Here is a 27,047-nt window from a genome sequence, read left to right on the forward strand (position 1 = left end):
ATAGGAAGTACTTAATTGTGACACTTTGTGTAAAGTTGTCAGTGTTCAACTTGCATAACAATAGCTGCGTCTCCATTACAAATGTCCGCAGATCTTTGTCTGTATTCCATAATTTCGAAAAAACGCAATTTCGCGTGTTTCCATAAAATAAAATAAAAACTTAATAAATAAAATTAAAATCACGTGAGTAAGTATGTTTACGTGATGTCATTAAAAATCATGGCTCATCATCGATCAGCCATCAGAGGATACTCTGATTTATTAGAGGGCGGCGGAGGACCAGGCCGAGCGCACAAAAACTTACATAAAATATTTGTCCTATAATTAGCAGAACAAAGTTGACAACAGAGTTGTGATATCTGTACCCTGATTGGATGAAGGATCGACTGAAATATTTGCTTCAGATACAGCTGCTTTTTATTAATCTGACAGTTTTTCCAACAAAGGATAAATTCATACGTTTTCCACTTAAATATTTCGGCTGTAAGTTGGTTTTCTTTCTTCATTTGCTATTGTGCTACTGCGCCTCACCGCTGGGGAGCAGGAGCACACCTCCATTCACGTGGACAACACTTCTTCTTCTTCTTCTTCATCTTCTTCTTCTTCTTCTAGTTCAGTCCCTTCAACACAACAGCAATGGCGACAGAAACAAACCAAGAAACAGGCAAGCTGGAGTTGTATCCTTTTATTTCACACGTGGACTACAGTGGAGGTGCTCTTCAACTGAAATGTCTGGATTTAGATTTCCGGTCTGCTTGCTTGTAGCTCGGTTCGGTTCCTATTAGAGTTCTGTTCTGGTGTTGGTGGTTCTTTGGACATTTTTAGGGGTGGAGGAGCTTTTTCTCACTGCCTGACATTAAACTATATCTGGTTTCGGTCAGTTAGGACTGTCGAAGTTATTTATTTTTTCGAAATGTCCCAATGATAGAGTGGACCATAGACATGAATACGTAGACGCCTCATGGAGCGCTGAGTCGTACGTAAAAGCGTCCGCCATCTTCTATGTGGCAGCCGGGCGATCGGAGCTCCTTGAGTCCTGTGCTGTGTGTTTCAACCGTTTTACGAAACAAACTGGATTCATTCTCACTTCCTTCCTCAGGTAAGGATGAAAGATCAGAATTGCTTTGCAGCTAGAAACTCGCTTATAAACAACCGGGAAATATTTCCTATGTAGCTAAATTGGCCCGAAGTAACCGCTGATTGTTAGCTTAGCAGCTAACGTTTTCATCCCGTTTTCTAATGAGAGAGACCTGATGAGAAACCGCTGTTAGAGGAGAAGTTCATTAAAAACCAGAGGATTTGGTGAGTAAAGATCAGTCAGGATCAGAGCTGGAGCTGCTGCTGGTCTTCAGTCTGTTTCCAGCTCAGCTTCTCCATGTCCGTATTTAGCTATAAAGATGCTACGAGTCAGAGCCCAACATGCTGAAAATGTCTTTTCTGAATGTGAAAGAAACGTATACGAAACATATCGTATGTATTTTCTATTACACTTTTGGATCATTTCTCTTTTATTCTTGGCTTTAGCCTGTGAATCAGGACGTCTCGGAGGTCGTTGAGTTCTCCCAGTGTGACCAGCAGACTGAAGCCTGTGACCAGTGTTCCCAGTATAATAAATACATGTTTTATTCTTTCACTTTTTGTGTATTTTTAAATATCTCAATCTGAAGTATTGGTGTATTAATGTAGTTTATGTAATGAAATAAAAATCATTTGTTAGAATTATTTTCACTTTTTGCTGTCAATAGCAGAGTTGACGTACTGTAATAAATATTTATTCTCTAGAAAAAAGAAAAATATGTAGTTTAATGTTTGACAATGATTGATTTATAAATCAAGTCATTTCTCAATAATGTATAAAATAAATACAGGAAAATTATTTGTCTTGAAACGTTAAATGTACATTAAATTATGGAATTATGTAAATATATTCTTTAATAAAACACTGTAAAAGTGTCTGTTCATCAATTTCAATATAAAAATGATCAGAATCATTTCTATCAAAACATTGTGCTCTTTATTCAGAAATGCCCCAAAACAATTAAATAATCACATCAAAAGTTAGAAACTCTCTCTAGTCATCTCTTTGATTGCCAAATATATTAATGTGTGTGAGAAAATGTGTCAATGGCAGGTATTAACTTAAAATACTTTGTAGAACGGCATGAACTTTATAAAGTTCGGTATTTGCTAAAGAAGGTGGTTGAGTGTGGTATCCAAGCGTGTTCATGGAAAGTTGAGTGGAAGGAAGAAGTAAGGACTGGGTGCAAAAGAAATGCTGTAGTACTTGCTCTAAACTTTTATCAAGTACCAATGCAGACATACAGTACTTGGCCAGTCTTCCTTGACCGCCCTGCAGCTTCTTGGACGTCCCCTTCCCATCATCTGGTGAGGCCACCGTGGCCCTGAGGTCCCTGTCCCCAGACCGGGAGCCAAGGAGAGGCGGCATCAGCAAGCGACTGAGCGTGTCTGGCAGCACGCTGTCTGTGTGAGCGATCGGAGCGTTTGTGTCTGCGTTCTGCTGCCGGTCATTCTGCCGCCGCCTCTCTGACCGTCTGTGGCTGTGTTTCAGGAGGTGGAGCGCAGACGAAGCTCGGATCCTCAGAGTGTCCGTCAATTCCTTCCTGGACCACCTGTCGCTCGTTGTGGAGACCATGGAACTCTTTGGCCCACCTGTCGACCTTTGATGCACTGCACACAGGGCTCTGGAACGAATAGATGGAACACAAACACAAGATGGCGCTGTTGGAACTTTTAGATATGAGGAGAGCAAACTGTATGATCTGACTTCTGGTTTTTCAATATCGACCGTTCACCAGTCTTTTGGGGAGTATTTATTTTCAAGTGTTTTTTAACAAGAAAGCACTGCAGGAACCTGAGGAGAATATTTGTTTTTCACTTGAATTATTTTCTTGTAAAGGTCAGACTTCCTGTGTTGTTGTATGTTGTCAACTTTGTAAAAAAAAAAAAACATTTTGTATTTTGTGGATTCTAAATAAAATCTAAAAGTGACTCTTAGGATGTTGTTGTAATGGCAGCTCTCTGAGGGGAGTTAGTGCATCGTCCAAAAGAGTACACTGATAAAAATGACTTCACTACAGATAAAACTGCAATAGAGGTATAATGACTCTAATATTAAACTAATACTTTGTCTCTGACTCAGTTACATCTCTCAATAACTCCTGGTTAAACAGAGAGGAACAAAGCATCGCATGAAAAGCATGCAGCAATTATATTAAAGATGGAAAAAGTTCTATCAGGGTTTCATTTCTTATTTCACCATCTGTACCCATTTTAGAACCAATTTAATGTTCAAAAGTTACGTCTGAACCAACCTATCATTTAGTCATTGGAAGCTAAAACGGATCACTTTTATTCTAGGAATAGTGAAGGAAGGTTAGCAGAGCTCAGATTAGTGAGCTGGGAAATCTCACACCCAGATCTGCTGGTCCAGTAAAACCTGGGATTTGTCTCAGATTTGAGTTTTAATACTGGACTTTTTATTCTTTGGATCATAAATTGGAAATTCTGCGCTGAGTCATGGTAACATTACAGATAAATATAAAGCAATAATGTTTGATCAAAGTGGCTTGAAGTCAATTAAAAAACTGATTCAACATCCATTTTTATCCGTCTGTCGGATTCTTTTTATTCTTTGTAGAATTCTTCAAAATTGACTGTAAAAAGCAAAAACTTGATTCAGAAAAATAGATGGTGAAAAGTATCTTTTGTGCTTGTGGTATGGTGGAAGGCCAGCAGATGGCGCTGTGCACAAAAAGTTGCGGCTACAATAGTCCGTATGAAAGGTTTCAATCCTGTTTCCGTCCTCGTCATAATAACTTATACTAAAAATCACAGATGACCTCCTGGCAGCGGATTCCGGTTTATTCTATTCTCACCTTCCTCGATCTAAGTGCAGCCTTTGACATATTTCTCACTCCATTCTCCTCTATTGATCTCCATTAGCACCACCTAACCTGGTTCCAGTTTTATCTCTCATTCAGGTCGTTCAGATCTCAACGTTCCCGTCGCCTCTGGTGTTCCCCAGGGCTCTGTAACAGTTTGCAAATGTGCAAAACCCCTTTTCAACTTTTGATTTGCAACATCCACTTCCAATAATAATTAAAAAGTAGGACTACTGTATTTGTTTAATAAAAAACTAATAAATCTTGTCTGTTGTTGGGGAATAGACGAGACTTATTATTTAGTTTCTCAAAACTAAAATACGGGTTAAAAAAATAGTTTTTTTTTCAGTTTCTTAAAAAGATTTTATTTTGACTCCCAAATCCTTTATAAGTTAAAGAGCTTGGCTCATGTAATAAAAATTTTGTGCAACATTGCTGTTTATAATTGTCTGTTTTTTTATTTATACTATTTTTGTGTTGGCTTTAATTGTAAATAATAATAATAATATACTATTATATTACTACTGTTAAAATGTAAATTACCTTTTAGCTGGAGATTGCTATTGCTGTTTTGCTATGAGTTAGGAAGGCTTTGAGGTTTGGTGTTTTGAATGATTTGATTTATTCCTTACATTTTGTCATTTTCTTCTGAGAAACATGCAGTTGAAATAAACCTTCCAAACAGAAACTAACAGTAAACAGAGGTTTTATCCAGCTCCATGCCTGCATGCTGCTCCACCACTCAGCCTTTGATATGGTGGTTTAATGCTGCAAGCTTTTCTTATCCCATCATTCTGGGTCATGAGACAGGATCACTTCCCTCAGGGGGAAAAACAAAAGCTGCTCCCCTATGAGGGAGAGCGATCACATGGTTTTTTCACAGCAGTGAGAGTCTATTAGCTCAGAGAGATGGCACAAAACCCGGATCGAAGTAGTGATGAGGAGGTTTCTTCCTTTAGGAGACCAAATCAAGTTTATACTAGAATGACTACATTCTTAACTGCTAACAATATCAACATGCTACCCTGAAGTAAAACACATGGATCCCATGTTGGTAAAAGCAACAGTCCAACTTCAACCAGTACCAACTGGTCAGACTTCTGTTGAACAAGGTCAGTCACAAGGGGGTGTTATTTACGCAATAACTTATTCTGTGTTTCATTATTATTTGTTATTATTTTGTAGAAATCAATTTTCATTTTAACATTAAGGTTTTTTCTGAACTTTGGTTTGTTATCAAAAAAGCCCTATCTTGTTGATCATTTATAAAAGCAACAGAAGGATAAAACAACTAAGGAGGGTGAATACTTTTTACATTAATACTGTTTATCGTACATTCACCTGAACCCACATAGAAAACAATATTGGAACAACGAGGCTTAGGTACAAACATTAAGTCTCATTTCATCACAGTCTGTAGTGTAGAGGAGTTAGACTGTCACTACTTTGCAATAAAATATGAGCAACATTTTATCACGTTAAAAGGGCAGCATTATGTGTTTTCCATGCACATACAGCCGTTTTATAGCACAATCAAGTAACCATGTTAACTTCAGTTTTTATAAAAATGCTGGGCCTCTGTCTCTTTAAACACTCCTGCTCTTTCTGAAACTCCGCCTTCAGGAAGTTATCACCACAACGCTCCTCTATTAACCCTTTAACAACATCTTTAGCAGCAATGCTCTGGTAAAATATGAGCTCAGCTGATGCACAGTTCTAACAGGTGCTAATTGCTGCTTGGCTAGTCTGAAGGAGCTGAATGTATGAGGTCTGCTCTGAGGAGGAGGCTTGGAAACTTGTAAACTGCAGCTCTGAGGAGGAGCTACATCTGCTTAGATGTTTTGTACAGTTGAATGGTTGCCATGGAGATTAAATGACATTTTTTTCAAACTTGCATTAAAGAATAAAGGCAACACTCCAGGTGCGTTTGTGATGAAGGAATGACATTATAACATGATGTAAAGCTAAAAAAAGAGCTGATTCTGCATGACACTGTCTCTTTAAAGCACCTCAACCTCAGCGCTTCGACAGCTCCAGTCCTGTGGTGTAGATACGTGGTGGTTATAGGTTGGAAAGTAAAACATTCAGCTGCTTCCATTTACTATTGCTAAACACTGCATGACTCATCAGTAAGCTTCCTCATTTTTGTGAGCAGAGTAAATGTTTTGTTGCCGACAACAAAACTACATCTACCTAAATCATGCCAGAATTTTAGTTGCATTTAATTTGGCAACATTATTTAATGCACTTTTCAGCAACGTCAGCCTGCGTTTACCTTTCTTGCTATAGTATGCACTTTATAATCCTATAATGCATCAAGCAGACGTTCCCCTGCAGCCTGCAGGGTGTGTGTTCTCCTAGTACATACACGTGTTGTCTCTGGGTATTTTTCCTTCCTCCCATAATCAAAAGCATGACCATTCTAAAATTGCTCATTAGGTGTGTGTTGCTCTGTGACAGACTGCTGGTTTGTCCAGTATGTACCTGAATCCAGTAACGACTGGAGACACACCTGCCTGATTAGTGTTAATCTGTTGCTGCTTTACGCAACAAATCAGCCAAACGGTTGAAGAATGAGAAAACAACTTCAATTTATCTCTTTTATTTGGGTCATGAAGCACACGCCGATGAATACATACACAGGCCAACAGATATGTGAAACAACTTTAATAAATGCAAGACTGATTTAAATGAGACATCCAGCATGAAGCTCGAGCTAAAAGTTGTGATGACCTAAAAACATTTAGCTTCTGTACCACGGTCGGGTCCGGAGCCGGCGGTGTGAGAAGGCATCAGTCTTAGAAGTTTTTCTTCTCCTCAAAGATGATGTTTGCTGTGGCTTTCTTAGCTGTGGAGGAATTGGAAATATAATTATTTAAGCAACACAGTTCTTATCAATGGAGTTCATATTGATAATGATTTTTAGCTCAATACAATAATAGAGCAACAACTTGAAGTAGGGTTTATAAAAACAATTTATTTTTTTACATATGTGTCAAACCGTCACTAAGCTGTGACAGAATGAGACAGATAATCTGTAAAAATGCTAGCATGGCTCAATTATGAATACATTTCATGTAACTGTTTACATCTGTTGTTTTTTAATGACTTATCATGTGAACAAGCTTATTCACGTGGGATTTTAATATTATTTCTTATTTAATTGAAACACTCCAATTGCAATTTTTTTTCACATTAGCAGATTGACAAAGATTTTCATACATTTGTAATGGAAACGCAGCTATAGAGTCCCAGTCAAATACATTTCAGTGTGTTGTTGTAATGTCACAAAGTTCAATGGTATTAAGACACTTGCAAAGAACTGTATAAATATCTTAGAAAATGAAGTTAAAGTACTGCTGGTTCTCATGACCATTAAGCAAACAAACACCCAGTGACATTAGCATCCAGATACATAAAACTGTTTATTAGATGTTACTATGGTCAGTCAGTTATGGCATAAGATCTAAGTGTTTGATTATATGATAGAGAAAATGGTGTTTTTATACTGTAATTAAGAAAATTTTATGCAAAAAATGTATTAGGAATGGTAAAAAAACAGAAGAAATGAGTAAAAAGCCAATCGAGTTGTCTATGGTGTAATAAGCACCAATAGTATTCCATACTTACCCTCTTCTCTGAATTTGTCAGCTGCCTCTGATGCCTTGTCCGTGATGTTTTTCACTGCGTCGTCAATCTTGGCCTCATTCTTGAGGAAGAGCGGTCGAATGACCCGTTGGTAGATCAGGATTGAGCCGTTAGAAGGAGTGGGAGCCATGCACCACACCAGGAAGGCACACTGCGAACAGAGACAGAGATAAGGCTGCCTTATCAAAAAGTAGACGGGACGTATTGATGGTAACTAAAAAGACAAAAAAACGGGAGGCAATCAATGACCTTTCCAATATAGTAGAAAGGGAACCAGGAGAGGAAGATATCAGCAAAGAACTCTGCCACACTGAAGAGTCCGTAGACCACCCAGTAGGTCAGCCACTTCGTGTCATCCTCTTTCGTCGCACTTTCAATCGCCTTGATTCTGCCAAGAGATGTCAACAAGCAATTCCTGAGATCAAAATGTTCTGTTTGATTCTCCTTGTTTATTTTGGATTTTAGATCAGTAAACAGACTTGCATAAAATTACAATTTCAAGCACTGAGTGGATTTGAAAACCTGCATTATTAAAAGTTTCAACTACGCAAACATAAACACCAGCTGTGTCCAAAGAGGACAGCCACATGTTTTTAAAGTGCATTTTGATTATTACTTTGTTTCTTTTCATCCACAACATTTTTGAAGAAACAAGGAAACAAGGTATAACAGAATAAATTATATGAAATGTTTTTGACAAAAACCTTTAAAAACCCTTGGTGAAATGAGTACCTAACATTTCCCACCCCTGCTCTGGTAAAGCCACGCCTTTCTGCTTCCGTAATCTCGACATCGCCCTCTGAAAGAACACAGGCTCAATGGTCTGGATCTCGTATCATGTGAAGAGAGGTTCATGGTTTTATGTTTACTGCAGAACTATGATCTGAAAGAGCCTTTGGTGTATAATCTACTAACTGACAGTCATTTGTCAAAATGCCTACGTGCATCATTATGTTGAATAATAAAGTATTCCTGGTATTATATTTGTTAGAGCTCCATTTGAAATGTTCATTAGCTACAGAGGGAAGCCTGATCAACAACTTGTGACCACATTCTTTTAGTAGTTTCTCTCCACTATAGTGATATTTGTGGTCAGTTAACCTCCATTACATATCAAAACATATGACTCTGTTTTCTTACTACTTTTTTACACAGGAGCGTCATGTTCTGCATCACTTACAAGAAACCTGAACAAGGTTTGTTTAGCGCAGTGTCTGCAATTGCTACATGTGCATTTTTATACAAATATAAATATAAATGCAATAGGTGCAGTGACTTGAAAAAAAGAATTCAGATCTACTGAACTTTTATACACTTTTTCAGTGTGCAACCACAAACTTTAATATATTTTCTTAGGATTTTAAATGACAGACCAAGAGCAAATGGTGCATAATTGTACATAAAAGCAATCAGAAAGTGATTTGTATGTTTCTTTTAATAAATAAAAATTTGGAAAATGTGGCCCAAATTTATACAAAACATCAGTTGAGTCAACTCTTCATGGGGAAAATTCTTGTGGGGATTACGGCTACACGTCTTTCAGAACATCTCTTTATCAGTTTTGGACATTCAGGATTTTTTTTTTACCCCAGTTCCTCTTTGCAAAATTTCTCAACCTGCATAATATTGTATAAAGAACATCTGTGATGATCATTTTTAACATTTCATCTTAAAGTGTCCTTTGGATTCAGGTCCGCACTTTAACTGGGCCACACATTGGACTCCGTCCGCCTGCTTGAAGTCTCCTGCATGGCTCGTTGTAAACCTCAAAGAGCAATACTTATGGATTTAATCTCGACACTCTTCCATAACAACCAGATTAACTGATGGCTGTGGATCTCTGCAGTTCCTCCATGGCTACTTTAATATGTCACTATCCTGAATGAATGCTCTCCTTGCCTGGTCTGTTAGCATAGGAGGGCGAGTTTATACATTTGCATAACAGAAAGTGAATGTTTGCATAAACTACAGGAGAAGATCGTCTGCTTGTGCATCAATCCCCAGTGATGAAACAACGTGACGGTTGGTGAGAGGATCTGTCTACCAGACACTGAGCTGCTGTCAGCATCAGTAAGGCCTTTTTATCTTCCCAGGGAATTGTGTGGTTTGGTTTCCTTTCTTTATCTTGTAAAGCTAAAAGAGGTTAATGACGTTTGCTAATGTGGCAAGCAACGTAGTTGGAGTGAAGCAAGTCCAACTCCCAACATATAAACTCCAAGCATGTCAGACCTAGACCAAACTGACTGTCAAACGTCCTGAACTCTGCAGAGAGTTTGCCCTTGTTCCATCTGGCCACCGCATTAAGACGCCTAAGATCAGAACCCGGCTCGCTCGGGTTTCTTTCATTCCTGCAGCCATTACTGAGCTTAATCTCCCTGGTTTAGACTGCAATACCCAGAAAACTTATTAGGTTTCTGAAATACTTATGTTATATTCATGTTATCTTTAGAGCTCAAAGTATTTTTACGCACAAGGGCATGAGTTAACGCTCCTAATATGTGTAGTTGTGAGGTACTAACAGGATGAAATTGGTGTCTTTTGTGGATATTTTTTTTCTATCTTTTGTATTTCTAATGCTTGATGCAAACCAATTTCCTCTTGGGATATGAATAAAAACTGAAGTGAACTGAAGTGACTAAAATAGGATGAGGTTGCCAAGCGTGATTTGGTTCTAGCATAGCATGGACTGAGGAACTCGTATGACCGGTAGGGCCTGTGTCCTTCCTCAAAAAAAGACATTGCTACATTGAACCTGAATGTCTCCGAAACAAGTCCTGACACATCCATATTCACCTGATATTTCAGGTAAAGGTCACTGGAAATGTGTTTGGCTTAACAAGCTGAAGATAAATCTGAAGTATTTCCACATCACAGAACTGAGACTACATTTATTAGATTTCATGAGCATAAATAAATGCGTCTAAGAATTTATTAGAATCTTTTGGACTAGATGAAGCAATTATTAAACTAAAAACCTCAGATAAAAATTGGGAACAACTTTTAATATTATTAATAATAACACCTCTCAGTCAGTTACACTTCAACTGCAGCCTTTTGATAGTCGTTCTGTTCATAACAGAGTTGAGGTCAATGTAGTACAGAGGTCAGTGACCTTAACCTTCAGAGTTGCATAAAGACAGTTACAAAGTCGGCCTCCTATCACCCAAAGAACATTTCTAGGATTAAAGGACTAATGTGTCCACAAGATCTAGAGAAGCTCATTAATTTATTAATAAAAATATTAAACAATTATAATTATAGCTATAATTATAATGATCAAATAAATAATCTAGGCGTTTATCTTTACTTACATTGATTTTTGCAACAGTGTCTCTACAGGTCTGACTAACAAATCAATCCTCCAGCTGCAGCTGATCCAGAACGCTGCTGCTGGAGTTCTGACTAAAACCAGGGAGACGGAGAACATCAGCAGTTCTACATCACCCAGTTCTACAGTCCTTCACTCAGAGAATAGACTTTAAAATACTGTTAGTTTATATATCACTGACCGGCTAAAAGATCTGCTGTTGTTGCATCAACCTTCCAGACCTCTCAGCTGAAACACTGTTCATGTAAATCAGGGCTGAAAACCCACCTGTTTAGAGTTGCCTTTTATTAGTACTAAGTGAAACACTGATAAATATATTTTATGTGCATTTGCTTGATGACTTTGATGATGGGATTTGACAAAATGTAGTTGCTCGTTTCATAATTAATGTCTGTATGATTTTGTTATGATGCACAGCTCTCTGAAATGTTCTATACAAATAGATTTGACCTTTACAATCTTGTTTATTCCTTCAGTCCAACAAATCAAAAAAGACACAAAAGCTACACAGCCTTTTAAAACAAAACACTTAAGCTAATTTTTGCAATATCTACCAAAGGAAACTTGTTTAGATTTTTTGGTCCTTTTGTGTTTTCAAGACTAGACTTGGCCACAATGCTTTTCTTCAGATTTGTCGTTGTTGTTCTTACATTATTTCAAAATAAAGGATACTTTGTTCAGGGTTTCCCCCAGTGTATTATAGGCCTGGCGGTCTGCCATGCTTTACTAGCGCCACCGCCAGGCTAAGCATTTCTTGTTTTGTTTTTTATGTGTTTTTTTAAAGGAAAATAAAATAAAATAAAAAAATTGCTTTTTAAAAAAATCTGGATTGCAAGTGTTTCTGTTGCTCCGAGCATTTCACTATCAGAGCAGATTTATTCCTAAAAGATATGTTTATAGTTTATGCATTTAAAGCCGGACCAATCACACCGCTGGGCCTCTCCGCTGGGCCTCTGCGCGTTGCCTCACGCGCTGCAGCGGCTGGATGTCTAAAGTTTACCTCAGCGTGGATCCCACTTTTCCTTTCACCCGAACTGGACACAGGCTGACCGCTATGGATATTTACATCAACCCATCAACCCCCTGTGAGGAATTATGATTAGTTATGAAGAGTTATTGATTAAGGTAAGAGTTTAAACCCACCGCGTTAGCTCTGGTTGAATATGACTTAGGGGCCCCTTCTGTTGCTAAAAACATCAGCACCTCTAACAGCTTCTGTGTTAGATTTAGTGAAATCTAGGACAGGGGGAGTAGTTTAACTGGCAAACCTAAAAAGCAATAAATTATAACTGCAGCTTACTAATTTGTATTTCTGAACAAACGGAGCTGAAACTCAAAGATTAAACTCAGCATCAGATTGTAGCTGTTGTAACAAAACAATCTGACTATGAATATTTTTTTTTAAAATATTTTTTGGCTATAGTGGCCTTTATTTGACAGGAAGGTGGGTAATGAAAGAAGAGGGAAGACATGTAGCAAAGGTTGCCAAGGCTGGGAATCGAACCTGCGACAGCTATGTTGAGGACTCCATATGTGGGTTGTGCTTAACCCCTGCGCCACCGTAGCACACCGACTATGAATATTGTTCTTTGAACTTCTACAAAGTAAACTTGCCAGCTCCTTAAGATCTTACATATAAATGTTAAATAATTGAAAGTATTTTAATTTATATATGCTGAAACCATTATGTCAAATTTAGCAGCAATGATAATCTCAATAAACAAATGCTACATTTATATATCTGTGGTCTATGTTAAAATATTAACATTTATGGGGCCCCTGAAGCTCTGGGGGGCCTGATGGAGCCGCTGACTTAATTTGGATTTAACAGAAGTAAACATAATTGATATTTATTTTAATTGTATTTTTTGATTAGTTGTTTATACGACTAGTTGTGGGTTTATATAGCAGTTCACTGATGATGTTTTCCCATAACATATACTTACCCAGTGATATTTTTACTTTTATTGTCTACTTGACATCTTTTAATACAAAAAAACGGTGGACCGCCGGTGGACCACCTCGGCGCGGTGTCCACCGGGCTTAGCAAGTTTTCTGGGGGAAACCCTGTTGTTTATAATATTTTAAAACAGGGGTCTCCAAAGTGTGACCCGAGGACCATCAGCGACGCTAAAAAGAATGATGTGCAAGCTTTGACCGCAACACAAAAATGGCACAAACCTGATTCTTCTGCTCAAGGTTGGAGACTGATGCAGTTGCCATAGAGATTAAAGGATTTCTCTAACATGCATGAAAGAATTAAGGCAACAGAGCAGGTATGGTTTTGATGAGGGAATAATATCATAACATGATGTACATCTAAAAAAAAGTCAATTTTACATAATACTGCCCCTTTAATTTAGCTTCATATTATACGGGACTACAAATATTCGGTGACTTTTACACAAAAGGCCGACTTTGTTAAATGTGTTTAGTAAACTCAGCTAGATAAAACAAAGGTTTCTGCGGAACGAGCGACCCATATCCTGTTTTCATTGCTGATAATACAGGAAAAAAATCTATAGAAAAACCATCAACATTTAGGATATTAAAATATCATATATTGTATGTTTCACATGTATGTGTGAAACGTCTCACAGCTCTTTTCTGTAGAAATTTGACTTTTGTGTTTGTATATTTTCTGTTTATAGTAGTATAGAAAAAAATTCAATATTGTGAAAAATTCAAAGTTTGGACATCACTACTTTTCATGTTTAGGATACTTTGCAACATGAGATTGCACATCCCATACTTTCTTGAAAAGTAATGCGGTTTTTAGAAAACTTACATACATACATTGGAGTTTGAACATTTTGTCACGTGTAGCATTGGAGATGTTAAGAAATATAACTTTTTGCACAAATTTCACTCCATCTCTGCTCCTCTTATAACAGCCTAATAGACACAAAGTGTGATACACCCCATATAGTGGGATATTTGTGATAAAATCTGGCCAATAAATCGACCTGATTTTAAGCAGGAATACTTTTGAGAATAATCTCTGACATTTTCTAGAAAAAAGGACGTTTCTGAGCTTGAAAAGTCAAATATATGCTTGAAAAACAACAACAAAGACAAGATTAATATCAGAAATGCTCTAGATATCCATCTACGGTTTTGTAGATAATTTCCGAGATTTTTTGGCGGAAATTTGCTCCGTCATCTTCCATCCACTATGGCCAGAATAATCCGTCGTACATACGTTGTTTTGTTTTTGTGGAGTCACGGTCAAAATAACGGGCTCAGAGAGGAGCCAGAAGTCTAGAAACGCGCTGGAAATATGATGACGTATGGAGGCACTATTTATTCACGGTTTTATAGGGTGTGTTTATCCTGGGAGGGGCTGCTGGCCAGAACGGTAGTTAGAAAATCAAACCCTTACGATATGTAGGCTGGATAAAGAAAGCCGATGAGGTTACACAGCAGGGAGGCTCCGTAACCAATGACGAGGTAAACTGCGACCACGGCTATGAATCCTGTAGGGGAGGAAGAGGAGAAAGAAGACATCACACCACGGACACTCTTTTTCACAAAATTAACACTATTGGACAGAAGTATCGCGATTGTAACGACTGTATCGTACTAAACACACGAGAAGACATGAAATATGTAACAAAACCACGATGACGTCCCGTTTCCGTTTTGTTTTTTTCCTCCACGCTTGCATCTCCTAAAATTACTCACCGGCAGCGATATACGTCCGGCTCACTCCAGTTCTGGCTTCGACTTTCGCCAGGGCATCTGTCATGAGGTTCTTCTCATGAAGGAACTTCTCAAATCTCTCCTTGAGACCCTGCGCCATGGCTGCGCTTCCTCCTTCAGCGATGCGGATGAATTAGGAAATGATGGCTGATGGCGCCACACCCCTGTAACCCAACACAACCCGAGCCGCAGCGACGGGGACGGGCCTGTGCGTTTCATCACACACCGGCCTCCGGCCTGGCCCTTCAAATTAAAAGTTTTCACTTGCAATAAATACATTTTTAATGAACTAAAGAAGACAAACACGTCAAATAGTAACCTAATACGTTTGATTCAACCAAAACTATTCTAATACAGAACAATTCAGTCGGCTGCATTCGTATCCAAATCCATCCATCCATCCATCCATCCATCCATCCATCCATCCATCCAACCATCCATCCAACCAACCATCCAATTTTTTTTTACCAAAACACTTTAGGGTTTCAGTCGTTATTTAGTCTCAGTTTTCATAGAAGCACCTCTTGTGTTTTTTAGGAGCCATTTATCTTTTTCTCGCCACAAGTGGGCGTATTTCATTTTGTGCTCTGATGTGTTGCTAATGGGAAAGGGCAAACAGTTTTCTATTGTGCTTGGTTTGGATTTGTGGTTGATTTATGTGGCTCTAAATGGAAATGCCAAGACAATGGACATTGTACAGAAAATAAATTTCTTTACAATTTTTGTGATTATAAGTCAAATTGAAGATCGGCATAACGAATCTTGATTGAGAGCATGTAAAACCAATGCCTACCAGGAACAGCAGCAACCGCCTAAAACACAGGATTTTAGCCACTACAGGGTTTACTGATTCTTTTTTTAAAGTAAAAAATGTAAAACTCCCCAAATTTTCCACAGAAAAAGTCCAGACTACTGTATCAGTTCTGAACCTTTTCTTCCTCATTTGCAGGATGTTGGTTTGTTGAACTCTGTTCCGGGAAAGATGTGTGCTGGAATCTCAAATAAACTTGTCAACAATGATGCTGCCTTAAAATCAATGTGTTTGATCACATTTCCGTTGTGAGGTTGTTCAACTAAGATGAATGTGAACTCACTGAAGTAAGTGGCAACTCGGGACATCAAGTTCTTCTTAGCAAAGTAACATTTTTTCAAAAAGAGCAAATTATTATTCTTTTTTTTGTATTATTATTCCCCACTATTTCCATTACCTTTCATCTCTCTTGTAGAACTCTTTATAGTCACTGGGGGGCGCAGCGAGCTTCTCTTTTTCACTCCCCCTTCACATTTATTTATATATATATAATACCTGCGTTTGCATTTATATATATATATATATATATATATATATATATATATATATATATATATATATATATATATATATGTATGTATGTATGTATGTATGTATGTATGTATGTATGTATGTATGTATGTATGGATGGATGGATGGATGGATGGATGGATGGATGGATGGATGGATGGATGGATGGATAGATAGATAGATAGATAGATAGATAGATAGATAGATAGATAGATAGATAGATAGATAGATAGATAGATAGATAGATAGATAGATAGATAGATAGATAGATAGATAGATAGATAGATAGATAGATAGATAGATAGATAGATAGATAGATAGATAGATAGATAGATAGATAGTCAGTCCATAGTACCATTTAAACCATACATATAAGTGTTTGCTGCATCAACAGATGATAAACTATTAAAATATTACATTGATTTTTTTTTGCATCATGAACTGACGATATAGCTTTCCATATGTTCAAAAGTTCCTCGGGTCTTTTTTCATTATTCCTTACATACTTAAGGATACTAAAAAAAATAAGATAAAAAGTTTTGTTCGGGTATAGGTATAGATATAAATAAAATTTTTTACATTGAATGGTAACAGGAGCATAGTCTGACTCTAGGCTACTCTCTTTTGTCTGGAGTCAAACAGTTTAGTGCAACACCTGACAAGTATCATGAGTTTTTGTGCCTAGATGTAGGCAGAATGTTACTTTCCTTGGTTTGCTATGACTCTGTGGGAGTGTTAGGTTTATCTCATTCTCTTGGCACAAATATTTAAAGACAGAGAAATAGAAGATAACGTTTTCATTTAATGAACTTGGTTGAATTAAGTTATTTAGACTATTTTCTAATTCGACGTATTAAAAGTCATTTTTAATCTTTCATTCTGAAGTAACTTTGTGGATGTGTGGCCAAAAAACCTTTGAGAAACAAGAAAACAAGTCTGACTGAAGTTTATTCAGCCTAAAAAGTGATGCAATCCAAAATATTCTAGAGTGACATTAGGCCATCTGTCCGATAGCGGAAGCCGGGCCAAAATGGGTCAGGCAATTGGACAATGTTCCCAAACACATGAGCTACATGTACTGTAACAGAATGAATAAAGAAGAACAAAGTTAAGGTGCCCAGTCAAAGTACAGACCCCAACCCAACAGAATGTGAGGTTGGATCTTCAGTGAGTTGTTCAGAAACATCTGGAAACTCAAATCAATTGGATGTTGTTAATAAAATGGGTTTTAGAAGAGATTGGAACATATAATTTTGAGATAATGTTCCCATTTTTGCCTTTTGCTATTTTACATGAAAACACTAACAGTATTGAAAATGTTCTTTGATTTTGTACATTCAAGTTTAAATTTAGATAACTTGACAGATAGTGACCAGACCGTTGTTGATTTGTCCTGACACATAAAACCCAACAACTAACAAAGGCTCTACCTCCATTTACCCATCATGAACAGGAGTTAAAGTAAATACACATCAGAAGAGGAGAGAGAGCATTAAGTGCACGTCCTCAGTGGCCGGTGGCCAGTGGAAAATGGCTGAATAAACAAGGTTCACAGCAGCATCACCCGCACACGACTGATGAGATTAAACGTAGTAAGCTGCTTTATGTTGAGAATAGCAACAATAAGAAGTGGAGCAGTCTGAGAGCTGCAGACAGAGAGGCTGCTGCCACGCTGTCTGGAACTGTCTCCTACCTTCTCATTTAATTCACTCCTGCAGGACTTCACAGCAACATGTAAGTCTTTCTTTTCTTCATGTCGTACATTTAAAAGTGCCGTTATTAGAAACACTGTGTCCTATCTGCTGGGTTGCTATCGGTTCCCCAGCATTAGACTCACTTTATATGTTTTAACTTCTGTTGAAGAAAATTTGCAGCTGTCGATACATTTTTATCATTTTACTAGTAGTGCTGTAATCATTTGACAAAATATCATTTATCTCCATACACATTCAAGGTCCTTCAGATATAATTATTCTTGAATTGTAATGACTCAACCTTTATTCAAAAGACATTTAAAATCTGGAAATGTCTTTATATTGTATGAGGAACACAAAGATAGTAGGACTTGTAGCGCAGCACAAAATACATCCAAGAACTTTTGCAACATGCCTAAACTGCATTTCTATCTTTTTATTTTTGTGCCAAATCACAACAAAATACCTGTGTTTGCATTTTAGACACTTACAGTCTAGGGAAAATGCAAAAACATGATGCTTTCTGTGATTCATCTTCCAGCTGACGTGTTGCTGTTGGACTTAAGAATGAGCAAAAGGGGGAGGAGACGGAGCAGCAGGAGGAGGAAGAGCTCCAGCAGCAGCAAACGTGAGTGGGAGCAGCTCCATCAGATTAATCATGTGCTTAACTCGCTCACGTTTTCTGTGCACCTGCAAGCTTTGAATTGAGCACAAAAGTCTCATACCTGGACTCCCTCCATCTTGGAAAGGAGTAGCATGAGCTCTTACTGACTCAGGACATCCTGTTCAGCAGCAGGTTCAGAGTTTTGCTGTAATTTGCCTGTAGTTCCAATCTTTTATTTCAATGTTTTTCTGATGTGAATCTGAAAAGAAAAAGGGACACTAAGGCAAATGTGTGAAGATCATGAACCAGATGCTTTAGACACACATTTTCTGACATTGTAGAAATACAAAGGTTCTTCTGTGTTAAATGAATGTCAACCGAACAAATTCTGAACAAAAAAATGTACAGTTCCATTTCATAGTAACATATTGAAACATTGATCAAATTTGGACATTTTTACTTCCAAATTCCCAGTTATAAAACCCATAAAATTTACATAAATTGAAAAGTTATCATCTATTAACCTCATAATGTTGATACATATTCAATGGACTCAACTCTCTAGAAATTACTCTATGCAGTCACAAGTCTATTTTCTATTTACATCTTTTTAAGTTTCATGATTTTTAGAATACAACAATAAGTACATTTACACTTAAAAATCATGAACTTACAGTGGTAAAGTATTCACACCCCTTAAACTTTTCTAACATGTTATTATGTTACAACCCCAATCTTGTGATTCTAGTCAATGTATTTGAAGATACACTGTATTTAAAAGGAAACATATCAATGTATCTGATTAGAATTTTTCATCAGAGACTAACATAGTGGTTATTCAGCCAACATTGTATCAGTGACAGCTCCATGAAAGGTTTTCAGTAGCGGGCGATGTCTTCACACATCAACTGGAACTTCTGGAGATGATGATTCCAAGAAGAATTTTAAATAAAATCAAGAAAATTATGGACAATCCGATTCCTGAGCATCATGTTCATGATATTGCCATAAAAAAAACCTTGTCTTCAGTCAGAGGCTTTTTCAAATTTGCTGTAAGACAGACTGCTATATGAGATCCTTTGCAACAATTATTTGAGCTTTTTTTTTTGTTAGTTACTAATTTCCCTTTGGGGTCAGTAAAGTAATTTAGAATCTTTGAACTGAATTGAATTTCCTTACAGATTATCTGTATTTCCTGCAGGTAGTCCGTCCCATTCTTCTGGAGAAGCTGTTCATGCTAGTCTGAGTGTTTAAAGCTGCAGTATGTAACTCTTATGAAGAATATGTTTTTTACACTGTTGTGACTGTATGTGATGAGACAGATCTATCAGCAGATGGACCTCATCCTCTTCCTCCTCCTGAGCTGCTATTGCTGTCTGAAGAAATGCACCGCTCCCAACTAAAAATAACCAATCAGAGCCAAGAGGAGGGGCTTAGTGCTGTTAATCAAGATCATGTACTCGCTGCTAAATGTGCTAATAGCAGAAAAATGACTTGCCGTTACAGGAAAATCTCCAACTAGCCTTAACATTCACTACAGGACCTGCTAGCTGCATCGTAATAGACAGCAAGTGGGGGAGATGGAGGTGGTAAGAGCAGTGCCACATGAGATTATGATTCACAGTGTTAAGATCCGCCTCCTGGCTCTATTTGGTTGTTTCTAGTCAGCAATGGGAGCAGGCAGAGGAATTTAGAATTTATAAAATGAGCAAACATATTTTTTCTTTTATTTCAGAAAGTTCCTCTGCCGTTCTCTTTCAAAACCAGAGCAGCAGTACAACTGTCAGCTATAAGAAGGACCTAGCTGGAAAGCATGGAGAAAACTCTCTTCAAAAAGAAAATATTCTGACCGGATTTGAAGATCAACAACATGGTCACGCTCCACCCAGCCAAAAACGATGTAAACAAGACTTTAACATGGCTGCATTTCAGGAACAAAGAAGTGCGTACACAAAAACAACAGAGCTTGAAGAACAAGGAGTGAAGATAGTAACATCAGTGTCCAAAAATGACATGGAAAAGTCCCAAACTGTCCAAATCCAACAGTCACATGAGTCCTTAAATGACGATCCAACCAACTCATCTACACCCGTAACAAACATCTTCAATGTCAGCTGCACTGGGTCACATGTGAAAGTGGAAATCCAAGAAATTCGACAGGGGAATCCTTATGGCATTAAGACCACTTGTGTTTTTATGAATGAAAACAAGGCTTCTGAGGTTATTATTAACCAGGAATATGAGGGGATGCAGATCCCTGACCATCAGCCGTTGGAGCAGCTCCCAAAAAGTGTGACCAGTCACAACCAGGAGATAAATTATAAGTTTACGTTTGGCAGCATAAATGAACAAACAAAGGAACAAAGTGAGTCAAGATCAGTCTGCTCATCAAACGTACGTGGTGATCCGAGTTACTGTCGTTGTTGCAGTGATTACATCCAACAAAACCTGGCTAAACATTTATTGGGTCCACCATCACTGCTAGATGGTAATATTCAGGGGAAGGAGTCAGGCGCCTTGAACAGGGATCGGTTCTTCCATATCTCAACACCCCGAGTCTTCGACGACATTAAGTGCAGCAGCACTTTAGAAGACCTGACAAATGACCTAGCTTCCTTTAGGATAGGAGGTTCAGCAGAATTAGCATTCCCATTTTCTGCACTGGAGAAGGAAAGAGAAGATACGACCCGTTCCTTTGATCAGCTGTCAGAATCGGATAACTATGTGCCTATGTTCATTCGGCCCTCCGTGTCTACCAATAGGTCCAGCTTTGTCAAAGATTTCATCTACTGCCAGAAGAGAAAGTCCTGGATCAGAAACAACAGCATCGCCACAGTGGAGCACAAGGAGTGTCTGCTAATGAAGAAAAGGCGCCAGACGTTTCCTGGAACGGCCCTTGATTCAGAACTGATTCAAGAGGATGTTCTGCTCCCGTACAAAGAATCAGTCTCTTCGTTCATCATGTGTTCTCTTCCTTTCCAAACTGAGAGGCTGGAAAATAACAAGCAGTTGGATGACATATTTTCTACGTATGTCAGAAAAAATTGTGTTTCTTCAGAAAGTAGAGAGAGTTCTAAAACTTGCTCAGACAGTTCAGAAACTACCGGAGAACTTACAGGCATGGAGCCTGACAGAGAAATGAGCCCAAACCTTTATGTGGAAGAGATTATTCAGGGAGGCCTGGCTATCCAAGTCATCCCTCCATCCTGCAGTGGTTCAGAGGAACAAATCCTGCAGACGATTCCCACTTTAATTGCCAAGGACAAAGATGACAGAAGTTTTACACAAAGTAATTCTGATTCCGCTTTACCAGAACGCTCAGAACGCTCAGTCATGACAGCACCTGTTGATGCTGTTCAAAACAACGTCCTGTCCAGATCAACATCTGAGGAGACAGACATGGATTCCCTAAAAAAACACAATGTTGCCATGGAAATCGAGTCCAGCCTGACTGAAAAGTCAGTTAGTAGCCCTCCACTTCTGTTTGTTACTGATGAGCTGAATGATAAGGAGGTGCCTAAAGAAAGTCATTCAGAAGACAGAAACAAAGCAGCAGACGGTTTATTATGTGTTGTAAAACCATCTACAAATGTATTGCTCCATGCAAAGGAGCTGCCTGTTAAAGTCGGCAAGGCAGAGAAACCCACTGTGTACAGATGTAAGTTGTAGTTTCATCTCTTTTTATCAGTTGACTAAAACTGTCAAGAATATAAGTTATCTGGTCTGACCCATTATGACTATTTCCAGCTAACTCTGAGGCTAGAGAGCATCTGAAGCCTGGATCTCACAAAGACAGAGACGGCACAGACCACTGGGCCAGGAAGAGAAAACTCTTCAAGGAGAGCAAGCAGTGGAGCTCTGCTGGTGGAAGTTCAATTACCAGCGACATCACAGAGGAATCAGGTAACTATTAGTTATAATTGGATTAAACTGGGTCTCAAAGTCTGAAGTCGTCGATTTCTAATAGAAAATGGTAACATACTCCTTTCACAGTGGCCATTAGTCTTTGAATCACATGGAGGAATTCAAGAATTTTGTTCCCACGTGATAGTAGTATGAAACAGGAGATGGACAGGTAGGTTGAAACTCCATCTGCACTCATTTGGTCTGTCATGTTCAAGAAAGAGTTGGGTTAAAAAGTCAAAAGTCTGTACTTACTTTGCAAGAATGGAGACATTTGTTTTCTCTTCTATAAGTGCGAACTGGTTAGGGATTTCATGCAGCATGTTCTTGAAATATATTCCAAGTAAAATGTTTTTCTTGTGGTCTCACTACTCTACACAAATGCTGCAATAGAAGGGACCTATAGGATCTTCCCGAAACTTCTGCCGGTTTTGTGTAGTAACTTCACTAGCTTCTTCTGTCTTGGCCGGAAGGAATTTTGTTCATACTCCTTCAATCTTAGTAAAAACACACATAACTATGTTCTTGTGTAGTATTTAACGTCTTCAAACAATTGATGTTTCACTGTCACCTGTGGTAAAAAGAAATGGATCATGATGAAAAGAACAAGATCCAAGATGTAGGCGGTTGGAAACTGGGTGAGGGTCTCCATCGTCCAGGAAGAGCCTGGAGTTTAGCAGCTTCTCCTCCACTTTGAAAGTTGACTGTTTACCTGGTTCATACATTTAATCAGGATCTTCCTAAGGTCCTCATTTTTGAGATTTTTATGTTCATGTTCCCAAGGAAGGTGGCCTTTGGGCAGAAAGGCCCATCGTCGTTTCCTTACCGTATTTAGTGCTGACATTTCACACGTCTTTCTCTAGTATCAGAGGATGCACTTTCTACAAATGTGACAGTTCAAGACAACGAAGACAGGGGGTTTTACGTAGAGACATTCCACTCTTCAGCGTGGATTTACCAAGGAGACGACATAAACTCAGGCGCCATCGGTCCCAATCTCACTGTCAGAACGCGAGCTGCCTCAAGTAAGCTAATGTTGAAACTCTATAAGAAAGCTTATTTATTCAGGAGTTTTTACATTGATCTTTGTTGAAACAAAATGCTCTGAGTATCATGAATGCAGGACGGGTTTGAATGTTTTGTCTAAATTCTCTCCCCAGTTCGAGACAGGACTGTTCAAATCAGCAAAGGGACAGGAGAATATCCCTGGGGCTTTCGAATACAGTTTTCCAAACCCATTGTTGTAACTGAAGTTGACACAAGTAAGTGATGAGTAATTCTAAGTGATTTAGTTATTTTTAATCAGCAGAACAACTCATAGAGAAGTGATTAGTCAAATGTAAACTGAATCTTTGCCAGATTTTGGGTACTGTAATGTTGAGTGTATTTCTTCTGCAGAAAAATGAACAAACATGTAGTTTTGGGTTTTGGGATAATTAAACCAAGTCAATGTTATTACATTGGTTCATTCATTTCCTATAATCAAAAACTTACCAATTGAATAGTAATTTTCTTGTCCAGAGGGTATTATGTGGCTGTGTTTATTTTTCTTTGTAGGATCATACATGTGATCTGTTTGCTTTCAGATGGAGCAGCGGAGGAAGCAGGACTAATAGTGGGCGACTACGTCCTTGCTGTTAATGGAATTGACGTTACCAGCATTCCTCATTCGGAGGCAGCTAATTTAGCCAGACAAGGTATGAAGTTCTCTCAGGTTAAACACCAGAAACAAAACTAAACATTTGAGACATTCTGAAAAGATTCTGCTGCTTTGAGCTTGATGATGTGTGATAAAGTGACGGTGTGATAAGCTTGTGCTTCTACTTACACTTTTTCAGGTAAACTTGGTGTTCTTGCCATAGACAGGAAATTAAATATGAACTGTTTCTGTCTTTGTTTTGTCTTATGCTTTATTTTTATTCTGCGGTATGTGTTTTTTTCTTTTTTTACTTTTGTATAAACAGGTCAAAAATGACCAAAAAATAAATATCTGTCTAAATAGCTATCTATGTATATTATTTTGTCACAACTGTTAAGCTGAAGCCTGACACTGATCAAAGTTGTAATATTTATTGTAGGTCCAGATATTCTAACGTTGACCATTGGATCAGACATTGCTCGGGGTCCTAACACACCCAGACCACCATGCCGGGGTTACCTCCATAAGCGTACCCAGTCTGGTCTAATCAAAGGCTGGAGGAAGAGGTGGTTTGTTCTCACACATGACTGCTGCCTGTACTACTTCAAAAACAAACGAGTGAGTATAGGCAGAGGGATGCTTGCTCTGAAGATAAACGTCTATAGAAAATAAAATGTCTCTAATGAACATGACTCCATTTGTAATCCAGGATGAAGGTAAGCGGCAGCCGTTATCTTCAGTGAAGCTGGAAGGCGCTGAGGTGGGGCTGGATGATTCCCTGGGAAAGCCGTTTGTTTTCAAGTGTCGCCCTCAGTTTGGCAGTCGGGTGTACTCTCTCTGCGCCACTTCCAACCAGGAAATGAAAAGGTAATGTAGGACCAACTAAACCAAATAGTTTTATAAAGTCTATTCTTCAGACTCTGATTTAAAGCAACATGAATTTAAGTCCGATGACGTATTTCAGTTTCATTCATATTCCATCAATATTTTAATGAATAATTTTTTGGTTGTGATCCCTTTGTGACTGCAGATGGTGTGAAGCTATGGAAAGAGCTGTTCATCCCATTACACAGGTAGCCAAATCTGTCAAAAAATCACCTTGTTTTTATTGTTAAAGCCTTTGAATCACACATTTCTCTGACTTTTATACTTATCACAATATCATATTTTACATAAACTCTGAGATTATTTTCTGTTGTAGAACCATGTGTGGGTTGACGTCACAAGACACAACTCCAACATGCCGCCGCTGGCTGTGAAAAACCCGGACTGTCTGGGTCTGCTCAACAAACTGGACAGGAGTAAAGACACGTGGGTCCAGCACTACTGCATTCTGAAAGACGCGTGTCTCTACTTGTACAGCGGCATCCGCTCAACCCACGCACATGGTAGGAATCTGTGCCAGGTGAAGCTGTTGAAGTCTTGTCAGCAGATGTAGTGTTGGTGTTAAATGCGGTGATATCTTTAATTGTTTTATTATACATATACATTATCATTTGCTTCCTATATATTTAAAAAGAATTAATGTATTAATGTGCATTACACCAAGTTTCAGAGTCTGGGGCTGTCATGAATTAGCATCAGTCAGTACCTCCAGGATGTTGCAATGTTTACTTTTCTTGTGATTATTGCAGCTCAAAATTAGTTATTTTGACTGATCACATTTTTCAAAAACATTTCAGTCAAAGTTGCAATTTTTTGTAAGCTATAATACAAATCAAATCAGGAGGGGTCAAAGTGCAAAATAAGAATTCCATATTAGTCATTCAAGTTAATATGAACAGTAGAAGCAAATCCTACAAAACATCTCAGAATGACTTTGGCTAAAACAAAAATAAAAATTTTACTTTTGAGTTTCACTCATGCTTCCATCATGCAGGTTTGTACAACAGGAATTTCAATTAGAAGGGGCTAATTTAGTTGCATTTGAGTTACAGTGATTGGTCAGAAAAGAAGGAAAAAGTATCACAGATAAGATTATTTCAGAGATATGAGATAATCTGACCCAGGTGGAAAATGTCTGCTGAAAGTTGCCTGTCCATGCAAACTTTGTGAATGGTGAGTGAATCTGTTACTAGGTGCAATCGCAGCATCGCAAATTCCTGGAGGAACCGATCAGTGTGTGACTGACTGAGCCACCTGATTAGCTACAAAAATCAAAACATCTGATAAAGATATATGCAGTCAGTTGTTAGTCCTTGTTTCCTCAGAGAGATTAATTTTTTTCATTTCTGAAATGATTTATTAATACATTTATCAGAACACCGTGTTGCCTCTGCCTTCAGGTGGGATTTACCTTCAGGGCTATGCTGTGCGGGAGCAGGCCTATGGATCCAAAAAGTCCACAATTGAACTGAAACCTCCGTCTGATGAGTTCAAGACGTTTTACTTCTGTGCCGACAATTCAGCTGAAAATAAACGGTAAGGAGTTGGCTTTTTGAGGCACTTCACAGCTTCATCAGCCAGATTAACTCAGTCTGTGATAAACTGGTAGAGCTGCTGCTGTTTAGGCCAGATCTCTTCTGCAGAAGAACAAACTGAATGAGAACTCTCCTCACAAAGCGTCGTAATGTGCAGTTTTATCCTATAATTTTGTTTCAAGATGAAAAACTTGTTGACAGAACCAACCAGAAGTTTTCAAAACAGGAGTTAATGTATCTGATCAGCTTCGATGTCCGACATGCAACCTCAGTGATTTTATGGCTGTTTTGTTTGTGCTCTATCAGATGGATTTTAGCCATCAAAGCCTCCATAAAGAAGTGGCGGCCATTTCACCAGGTCCTTCAGGACTACATGAGCCTCCCACCAGAAGAAACCAGGATGTGAGGAACAGCTGGACTCTGTAGATGTTAGCAGCCTGAGGACCGAGACGAGTTTCCAGTATGATGACAGTTTCACCGCTCCTACTGTGCTGCTGTTAAGAAAATAATATTGCTTGTAAATGTTCAAACCATTAAAAATTTCCTTAATCCAACAGGATGTCAAATGAGATTTAATAAATGTAAATAAAAGCTGATCAACTCCGTCTTCTGTATTCCTCTAATTTCTCATGGAGTATTTGGGTAGCACTTTATTTGAAGGGTGTGCATGAGACTGACATGACTGTCATAAACACAGAGGAGTTATGACTGTTAATCATGAAGTGTCATTCAGTAAATAAAGGCATTTTAATGCAAACCTGAACTTTTAATGCACTAAAACTTGCATTAAAAGTCCATTAAAAGAATCAACTTTGCATTAAAAGTGTGATTATTTACAGAATGACATTTACTGACAACAGTCATAAACATTCATGAAGACTCCTTC

General features: G+C 38.3%; 3 protein-coding genes across 3 annotated transcripts; 2 read left to right on the forward strand and 1 right to left on the reverse strand.

Annotated features, from left to right (window-relative positions):
• The first annotated feature begins 534 nt into the window (after positions 1-534).
• Positions 535-3,155, forward strand: lage3 (L antigen family member 3). Its single transcript, XM_008423161.3, has 3 exons — positions 535-677; positions 2,357-2,485; positions 2,570-3,155. The coding sequence occupies exons 1-3, from the start codon at positions 637-639 to the stop codon at positions 2,682-2,684; spliced, it is 285 nt and encodes a 94-aa protein (XP_008421383.2). The 5' UTR covers positions 535-636; the 3' UTR covers positions 2,685-3,155.
• A 3,333-nt stretch (positions 3,156-6,488) lies between these two features.
• Positions 6,489-14,765, reverse strand: reep5 (receptor accessory protein 5). Its single transcript, XM_008423162.3, has 5 exons — positions 14,563-14,765; positions 14,261-14,354; positions 7,800-7,938; positions 7,533-7,701; positions 6,489-6,750 (listed from the first exon to the last, which is right to left on the reverse strand). The coding sequence occupies exons 1-5, from the start codon at positions 14,678-14,680 to the stop codon at positions 6,701-6,703; spliced, it is 570 nt and encodes a 189-aa protein (XP_008421384.2). The 5' UTR covers positions 14,681-14,765; the 3' UTR covers positions 6,489-6,700.
• Positions 14,766-17,525: 2,760 nt separating this feature from the next.
• Positions 17,526-26,766, forward strand: pdzph1 (PDZ and pleckstrin homology domains 1). Its single transcript, XM_081613924.1, has 13 exons — positions 17,526-17,635; positions 18,137-18,223; positions 19,935-21,857; positions 21,947-22,102; positions 22,966-23,127; positions 23,263-23,364; positions 23,689-23,799; positions 24,181-24,359; positions 24,451-24,608; positions 24,772-24,814; positions 24,943-25,129; positions 26,027-26,162; positions 26,468-26,766. The coding sequence occupies exons 2-13, from the start codon at positions 18,163-18,165 to the stop codon at positions 26,565-26,567; spliced, it is 3,318 nt and encodes a 1,105-aa protein (XP_081470050.1). The 5' UTR covers positions 17,526-17,635; positions 18,137-18,162; the 3' UTR covers positions 26,568-26,766.
• Positions 26,767-27,047: the final 281 nt, after the last annotated feature.

Source organism: Poecilia reticulata, chromosome 12, assembly GCF_904066995.2.
Source record: "Poecilia reticulata chromosome 12, P_reticulata-male-v2, whole genome shotgun sequence".
NCBI lineage: Eukaryota > Metazoa > Chordata > Actinopteri > Cyprinodontiformes > Poeciliidae > Poecilia > Poecilia reticulata.

What these genes read in the sequence shown, in the direction of transcription:
- lage3 (XM_008423161.3), top strand. Translation starts at nt 637, where the DNA reads ATGGCGACAGAAACAAACCAAGAAACAGGCAAGCTGGAGTT. An exon ending in GAAACAGGCAAGCTGGAGTT is followed by an intron (nt 678 to 2,356) that starts GTATCCTTTTAT and finishes ACCGCCCTGCAG; the next exon opens with CTTCTTGGACGTCCCCTTCC. An exon ending in TCTGGCAGCACGCTGTCTGT is followed by an intron (nt 2,486 to 2,569) that starts GTGAGCGATCGG and finishes GCTGTGTTTCAG; the next exon opens with GAGGTGGAGCGCAGACGAAG.
- pdzph1 (XM_081613924.1), top strand. Translation starts at nt 18,163, where the DNA reads ATGAGCAAAAGGGGGAGGAGACGGAGCAGCAGGAGGAGGAAGAGCTCC. An exon ending in GAGCTCCAGCAGCAGCAAAC is followed by an intron (nt 18,224 to 19,934) that starts GTGAGTGGGAGC and finishes CTTTTATTTCAG; the next exon opens with AAAGTTCCTCTGCCGTTCTC. An exon ending in GAAACCCACTGTGTACAGAT is followed by an intron (nt 21,858 to 21,946) that starts GTAAGTTGTAGT and finishes GACTATTTCCAG; the next exon opens with CTAACTCTGAGGCTAGAGAG.
- reep5 (XM_008423162.3), bottom strand. Translation starts at nt 14,680, where the DNA reads ATGGCGCAGGGTCTCAAGGAGAGATTTGAGAAGTTCCTTCATGAGAAG. An exon ending in CCGGACGTATATCGCTGCCG is followed by an intron (nt 14,355 to 14,562) that starts GTGAGTAATTTT and finishes CCTCCCCTACAG; the next exon opens with GATTCATAGCCGTGGTCGCA. An exon ending in TGACAAATTCAGAGAAGAGG is followed by an intron (nt 6,751 to 7,532) that starts GTAAGTATGGAA and finishes ATTCCTCCACAG; the next exon opens with CTAAGAAAGCCACAGCAAAC.